General features: G+C 36.9%; 1 protein-coding gene across 1 annotated transcript; it reads right to left on the bottom strand.

Annotated features, from left to right (window-relative positions):
- Nucleotides 1-207: 207 nt before the first annotated feature.
- LOC136587687 (matrix metalloproteinase-18-like) lies at nt 208-4,488 on the bottom strand. The gene is made up of 10 exons (XM_066586414.1): nt 4,321-4,488; nt 3,169-3,410; nt 2,924-3,072; nt 2,713-2,838; nt 2,374-2,535; nt 2,132-2,264; nt 1,888-2,021; nt 939-1,098; nt 647-747; nt 208-512 (listed from the first exon to the last, which is right to left on the bottom strand). The coding sequence occupies exons 1-10, from the start codon at nt 4,423-4,425 to the stop codon at nt 370-372; spliced, it is 1,455 nt and encodes a 484-aa protein (XP_066442511.1). The 5' UTR covers nt 4,426-4,488; the 3' UTR covers nt 208-369.
- Between the last annotated feature and the right edge of the window lie 4,036 nt (nt 4,489-8,524).

The raw sequence follows: 8,524 nt of genomic DNA, 5'->3' as shown, positions 1-8,524 counted from the left end.
GCCAGCACTGACTGCCACATGTGCACTTCCTATAATTACACCCTTGGGACTTAGCCTTTATCTTTGACTGAAAGACAGAATGAACCACTCGCATTACTCTGTCTGCAAAGAAGGCCAAGCAAGACTAAACCCTTTAATTTGACCACGTCTTGAAGAAGTCACAGTTCTTCATTTAGTGTCTCAGTAAAAGAACTATCGAGTTTAAAGTTGAAATCAAAAAAAGTTTTAATATATTTCACAGATGAACAACAGCAAAAAATAAATATTAAGATACTAAATATTTAGTTTTAAACAAATACTATAAAAATATTAACATTTAGATACAAGTAAAAAAAATGTAAATTTAAAAAATTCTATGTAAACAATAATTTAATTTCTAAGACGTTTTTTCAGGTTCTTGGCCAGGTTACTGCTGCATTTTATCCAGCTGTTATTCTTTAGTAAACGGGTGACTCTTTTCTTAGCGGTGCTGAATTCGTATTGCCGATCTCCATCAAACAAGTACAGGAATCCTAAACATAAAAAAATGATATTAGTAATAAATAATTTCTATTTCCCTAAAAAATGGCCATTATTATATATGCAGTATGCATTCATTAGACGCTACTTATTAAAATTCAAAAACATTTTTCTTTGGTTGTCTTACCGTCTTTTTCAAAAGCTGCCCGAATTTTGGTTAGACCCGGAAAGTTGTCTACAATCTTTTTAGGGAACCCGCTGTCCATCCTCTGTTGTTGCTCATCGTAACTGTAGAAAGAATTTTAGGGTTACAGTTAAGATCATATGAAGACACCTTCAAGATTTAGAGAAGCAGTACATTACTTTACTACTTTTTTTGGAAGTAAATAATTTAAGTCTGCATTTTAATATTATTATTATAGCCTTCTGATGGTTCTGTAGGTTCTGTAAGTAAGCAGATGTTTTGGGACTGATGTTACCTCCAATATTTATCTTCCACAAAGAAATATGTTTTTCTGGAATTCTCATCATGGACGGCGGCATCAATTCTTCTGACAGATCGTGGAAAACCCAAGTCGTAAATACTCTTTGGAGAATCCTTTGTGATTTCATAACCGTTAATGACCCAGTATTTTGCACCTAGGAAAAATATATAATTTGAGTTTTGCTATTATTAAGCATATTTAATAATTTATCTATCTAATATCTATCTATCTATCTCATATCTATCTATCTATCTATCTATCTATCTCATATCTATCTATCTATCTATCTCATATCTATCTATCTATCTATCTATCTCTCATATCTATCTATTTCTCTCATATCTATCTATCTATCTATCTATCTCCTATCTATCTATCTATCTCCTATCTATCTATCTATCTATCTATCTATCTCATATCTATCTCATATCTATCTATCTAACTATCTATCTATCTCATATCTATCTCATATCTATCCATCTATCTATCTATCTCATATCTATCTATCTCATATCTATCTATCTATCTATCTATCTCATATCTATCTATCTAATATCTATCTATCTATCTCATATCTATCTATCTATCTATCTAACTCATTTCTATCTATCTATCTATCTATCTATCTTTCTATCTATCTAATATCTATCTATCTAACTCAGATCTATCTATCCGATATCTATCTATCTCATATTTATCTATCTATCTATCTATCTATCTATCTATCTATCTATCTATCTCATATCTATCTATCTATCTCATATCTATCTATCTCTGTATCTATCTCATATGTATCTATCTCATATCTATCTATCTATCTATCTCATATCTGTCTATCTATCTCATATCTATCTATCTATCTATCTATCTATCTATCTATCTATCTATCTATCTATCTATCTATCTATCTATCTATCTTTAAATAGTATGTAATAAGTAATACCTTTGAAGACAAGAACTTCATCCCTGTCCTGGAACTCATAAGCAGCCTGAATGTGATTAGGTAGAGATGGCCAGAAAACTTTTATCAAATGATGTTCAACTACGGAATTCTGGGAAATTTGGCGCAAGAAGGTTCTGTGGAATGGAAACAGACATTTAAATATTTCATATACTATGGAACGTTTTTACTTAGAAACTTTTTAGGGTTTAAGTGATTAATTCACACTTTTTACATGATCACTTACTTGTCTTTAAAAAATAAGATTTCTCCACGCAGAGTGGTCACTGCATCAAAAGTGATGTTTGGCTGGCAGGATGGGGTGCTTGGATCACTTGGCTGTTCTGGGACAGTTGGCTCTTCAGGAGTTATTCTTGCTCCTGTATTAATATAACAATATATACAGTAGATTGTTAAATGAATCCCCCCTAAATCCTTTTCTCTGGTCTTCTCTATATGTCATTGATTGTTATCATTTCTTTTTCTTACCGTAAAGTGATTGAATCCCATTGACGTCGTCTTCAGGAAGCCGGAATTCACTAGGCTCAGTATAGTGGTAGGTGGGATACATAAGAGCACTGGGATCATTGGAGTGTAAGAGACCAAGGGAATGGCCAAACTCATGAGCAGCCACAATGAATAAGTTATAACCTGCAAAGCAAGAGTTTGCATGCATAAGAATACAGCTTCACGGATATGTGCTGAAAGTAAGTAATTCACAATTCTGGTTGGTATTGACTGCAAACTACCATTCAAATATTTCCTTAGCATTACACCTCAATTAATTCTGAAGGACTTGCATTCACAAAAGTAAAAAAAAAGACTTACCATTAGAGCCACTTGTCCATGTTTCATCTTCATCAAAATGGGCATCTCCACCAATTCCACTGGATGGGGCAAAAGCATGGGCAAGTGTCCCATGTGGGCCATCAAATGGGTAAAAGTCATTATGGACTGTGGAAGACAATAATCATATCTCAATACATGGTTTCACTTTTTAAGACTCTATATTCTAATATAGTGCATGCTGGCATCCTACCTTGGGCAGCAAAGGAGATTTCAATGTCAGAAGTCACATCATAGACCCGTGTAAAAGTCAAGGGCGTCACATCACTCCAAACCCTAAATGCTCTTTGAATGGCATGGTCTACTTCAGACCTGGGCATATCGGGTGTATAATTAATTATTCTAGAAGAAAAGGAATGAGATCAATTAGATTATTGATGCCGGACTGTAAATAAGTTGGATTTACAGAAATAAGACTTTGAAATCCCTCAATTTTACCTGTAAGTTAGTTCTCTCTTGCTCCATCCTCTGTTACCGGGGAATGTGCTGAATTCGCCTGCATCAACAAATCCACATCTAGGTTGGTGCATCACTTCCATGGTGTCTGAGTCCAGAATGCCTGTCACTTTTAGGCCAAGAAATTGCTGCATTTCCTTGATTTTTGTGATCAGTGGACCATCGCCCTTCTTTCTTGACTGTCGTCCATTTGTCTGAAGATTATAATATTTCTTCAAATATTCCTAAAATAGAAATAATAAATATATTAGTAGCGACTCTCTTAATGGAGCTGTGCCCTATGCAATGCATTATGGTGAGTTACTAAAGATGGTGGAAACCCATTTAGGATGTCCTGCCATTCTTCATTTGACCTGCAGTGGTGCTATAGAGGAACAAACTTTGACATCTTGGTTGCCCTTGGTCATTAATTGATCTACTTTGAACAAACTAGTTTTGTTATAAAAGTTGACCAAATAATACACTGATCATAGGTGGTCTTGTTTTGTTAGGACCCCAGCCATGAACTGCAATCAACAAATACTAAATGTCTCTGCAGCCCCTCCACAGGATAAATAAAGCATTACACAGACTTCATAGAAATTTTTGGGTTTTCCTTGTAATTTATGACTTTATCAAAGTCCTGAAATGGGGGACTCACTTCTATCAACCCTACATTCCCTACAATTGTGGTGAATTCCCATAAGGCTCAAAGCCCCTTTGTAGCTCCAGTTAACCAACAAGTAACACATTTTGATCGAACATTGTGTTTTTCAATATCCCTAATACTAGTAATAACTTAAAGGGGTTGTCTCATCAGTGAAAACTCCTTTCAAAATGTAGGTGCTGTAGCTATCAGAAGATTAGTGAAGTTCCGTTCCTGGCACCTCCGGCAAATAGTTGAGTTGGCCAGACGGACCTGCAACCAGTGCAAGAAAAATGTAATATTACATGGCGGCCATTCAGTTGTATGCCTGTTCATGTAATACAAGCTCAAGTCTGCAGAATGGAAGCTACTGAGCTCCTCTCTGTTCTGGCGAAAAATATGGCATATGGATAGCAGTTGTATTCATTAGACAACCCATTTAACAGCAATGACATAAACTTGTGTAAAAGACAAGTCACTCTATAATTACTGGCATGTGATATACTTACTTCAGCAAACTTGGCATCAGTTTCTTTGTTGGCTTCGGGAGCTTTGGCAGGAAAAGCCGAGGAGTAGGCTACAGAAAGTAGCAGGACAAGAAGCAAGTTCTTCATGTTTGATCTCCTTAGGTCTGTATGGCTTCAAGCTTTCTCCTTATTCTCTGAGTTTCTGAGTTGAGAGCAGACCTTTTATATACTGTACCTGTGTGACTCAGGCTACTGAAATTGAGTCACTGTTTACAACTTCCTACAACCACAGCCAAAGTTTTTATGTTTTCATTACTGACATGTTATGACAGAGTGCAATGTAAAGCCCACTTTTGCAACATTTGTTCATGATTAATGATCAGGAAGAGATCTTGGAGAAGAATAAAAATGACACTTTAGAACCGCAAAACAAAAGTTATGAACAGGGAATCTTTTCAAGATACGTGCCCTGAAATAAATGAGAAATATATATATATATATATATATATATATATATCCTGTTTCCCCAAAAATATGACAGTGTCTTATATTATTTTTTGCTCCAAAAGATTTACGGTAACTGTTTTACATGTATTGCTGCCTGGACACTATTTAAATCGCTTTTTCTTATTAACTGTAACCAGGTCTTAATTTTGGAGTAGGGCTAATATTTCAAGCATACTCAAAAAGCCTGAAAAATCATTCTGCATCCTGAAAAATCAAGCTATGTCTTATTTTCGGGGGTATGTCTTATTTTCAGGGAAACTGGGTATATATATGTTTAAATATTAGAGTAGTCCATATACAGCCATTTTCTGCAGTAACTGTATTTTCGGAAATTAGTAGGGACGATTTTTCAGCACAGTGGGAATGCCATTGCAAAGCATTCATTGCCCCTCATTGCTCTGAGGGACCATCAATACACTTTAATGACAGCCTCTATTAGGACATGTTTATGGATGTAATAAAAGGGTCTTCAAAGCTGTATGATGCTATCAAATATCAGCTCCATTACAGATCAGCAGGAGCTGTTACCCAACTTTACTTGGCTCATGAATGACAATACTGACTAACATTATGTTTAATGCTGCAAACTACCCTGCGGGCTTGGCTGACATTTTTAAACAACTTGATATAAGAAACTTATCTTTTTGACCTTTTATTTATAGATGTTAAAGGGGTTGTCCATTTTTTATGCTTTCTTAATAATGCAATAATATATATTAATACAATCTAATAATAATATAATTAGTATAATATAGTTAATAATATATTAATACAATATAATAATAATATAATATAATAAGTACAATAGAATTAATCATATATTAATACAACAATAATAATACAATATTATATATTATAATCACTTATGACTTTAGAAGGGTCAATGATCCAGGGATTATTCAGATTGTGGGACTGGTGTCAGGACGGAATTATTTTCCTTAAATGGGGAAAATTGGCTTCTAACTCTTTTTTTTACTTTTTTGCCTTCCTCTGGATCAACACTGGGGGGAGGAGGGGGAATAGACTGAACTGGATGGACATATGTCCTTTTACATTCTATGTTACTATGTTATTATTTGTTACAAAGGTCATTTAATGATCACAGAGTGTCCAGCTGTAATATAGTATCTTGCAAAATCTAGCAACTAGCGTTGTGAGGGTCTATAATGAAGGACCCCCTCTACTAATCAGAATGCTCTAACAGGGCTTATGAAAAACAGACAACCTCTTTTAAGAAGACCCATCATCTCCTTTTGTCATTGGGGCTTGCTTCTTCGTTTTATAGTCTTCTGAAATCAACCATGCCTTTCTTTTGCTCATAGTCTACTCTGATTCTCCTTTATGCCACTCCTTAGATTTGGCTCCTGATACTGTGAATGTGTCAAGCAGACAGTCCCCACCACTTGCTGCCAATGGGTGTTGTCAGACTTTATTGACAGCAGGTGCTGGGGAGCATCCTCTTGACACATTCACAATGCTGGGAGTCGAATCTAAGAAGAGCCCGCAGCGGGGTGAAGCTAAACAAAAAAAGCATAATTGAAAACAGCGGGGCCGCGACTGCAAAGCTTTGCAGCCGGCCCCGATCTCATGAGGACATGACAATCCCTCTTTAAGTTATCTAGTGAAAAAGGTGGAGCAGCCCTAATATATTCTCTGCAGTATAATACATCAGTGGTGGCCTTTAGACGAAAGGTGGTACTTTGTGATTGTATGAATAATGGTAATTGTGGAAGAAGAGCTGCCGGCCCCAGGAAAGGCACCGCTATTTGGAGGTAAGCCGGATAGCATGTGAGAGGGATGGATAAGTCAGTTTTATCCATGACTCTGTACTTTGTTGAATGCCACAGAAGTAATGACTGTTTTATTGAGGATTGCGGAGACTGTGAAGATTAACTGTAGCATCAGATTCTCAAAAAGATTGCTTGTTGCTAAGGCATGCATAGCTAATGTACTGGTATAAGCCAGTAAATTGTAAGAAAAAAAGTTAAATCTGGCCTTTAATTAAGTGGTCACCTCACCACTAAAAATGGGTCAAGGGAATGAGTAGGGGTCCCATCTGCTGGGCTACTATCAATCTGCAGTGTAATGCCGGCCTCACACGACCGTATCTCACAGTGTGTGGGCTGCAGATTATACGCATGCGGCACACAGTCAGTATGCAATGACATTGCATATTGGTTGCATGACGCCCATTGCCATGTACTTTCTTGGTAATATGCAGCAAGAAAGAACATGCTGCGATTTTTCTTACACAGCAGGAACATGGCCACCTATGGGAGATTGGTACAGCATATTCCTACCACAAAACACACATGCAGAATACGCTATACCGACATACTCATGTGAGCCCGGCTGAAATCAGCCCTTCTTATTATAATTTCCTGCTGAGGTTTTGATGGGCTTGTGTTCATACCCAGCAGACAATCTGAGGAGGCAGAGCTGTGGTAAGGAGGGAGAGAACAGCAGTCTGAACCAATAATCAGAGAGGGGGTGTGTCTCAGACTACTGCAAACTCCATGCAGACACTGCAGCCAAATTGTAGTCACAGATCACAGCTCTGCCCAGATAAAGCTGAGGTTACAAGGTGCCAAGGCGCAAACACTGATTAAATAATTAGCAGGTAATCATCACCCATAGATATCGACTTACATATTTTTTACGATTACTGCTGAACACCCCTTAAAGGAATTGTCCAACATTGGTGAACTATTCCCAGGATAAGTCATCAATATCAGATCAGCCTGACATCCCCAGCAATCAGCTGATGTAAAGGAGTGCAGCACATCAGAAAAAGAAAAACTCCATCCACTATATAGTGTTGCAGAGTGGTACTGTAGCTCATCCATCCACTTTAATGAGAGAGAGAGCTGCAGTACCATTTTAGGCCACTACATGGTGAACGGTGTTTTGATTCTTGCAGCACACCATGGCTTCTTCACATCAGCTGATTGTTGCCGGGTCCAAACCCCAATCAATATGATCTTGATGACCTATCCTGAGAATGGGTCATCAATATTATAGGACTAGAAAACCCCTTTAAGTCTTATTATGGCAAATTGTATATGTATAGAAGCACTGTATATTTTATCAGTGACTGACCAATAAGCAATCCAATGCCTGTAATGATGACAATTACACCAATCACTCTTCTTCCGCTGATATAATACACCATTTCCTATGAGCCACTTGCACAAGTCATGTTACTCATGTTGTTTCCCCACCTTCCGCCTCAAGCTGTTTAGAAGATGCTATTCTAATTATGAGGTATAAATATTCTCAATTCTGCTTTTCAGAAGGCGCCGCCAATAGAAGCCTCATTATTCATACGAGACTGTGAAGAAAGTTCTATGTTAAATCCACAAAAATGTCACTTACAGCAAATGTTCATCTTCTAGATAACTGTACTTGCATTTATACACTATGTGTCGAGTAGATTTATGTACGTTAATGTATGTTATGTGTAAATTTCATTATTTTATCTTTATCCTTTTACTTCTATGATTTTTTAAAGTTTTCTTTTTATCCAAAGTAGGAGACCTTTTCTTTAAAAAAAAACAAACAATGCAATGCAATACCTATGTATTCCAATGCATTATTACTTGTGCATAAAAAACTGGCAGCCACTTTTTAAGGGTGCATTCCCACAAACGTATATCGGCTCGGTTTTCACACCGAGCCGGTATACGTTGTCCTCGTGTGCAGAGGGGGGAGGATGGAAGAGCCAGGAGCAGGAACTGAG

This window comes from Eleutherodactylus coqui, chromosome 1 (genome assembly GCF_035609145.1).
Source record: "Eleutherodactylus coqui strain aEleCoq1 chromosome 1, aEleCoq1.hap1, whole genome shotgun sequence".
In the NCBI taxonomy this organism is placed as follows: Eukaryota; Metazoa; Chordata; class Amphibia; order Anura; family Eleutherodactylidae; genus Eleutherodactylus; species Eleutherodactylus coqui.
The sequence above is the reverse complement of the archived record's forward strand: the minus strand, read 5'-3'. Positions and strand labels throughout refer to the sequence as shown.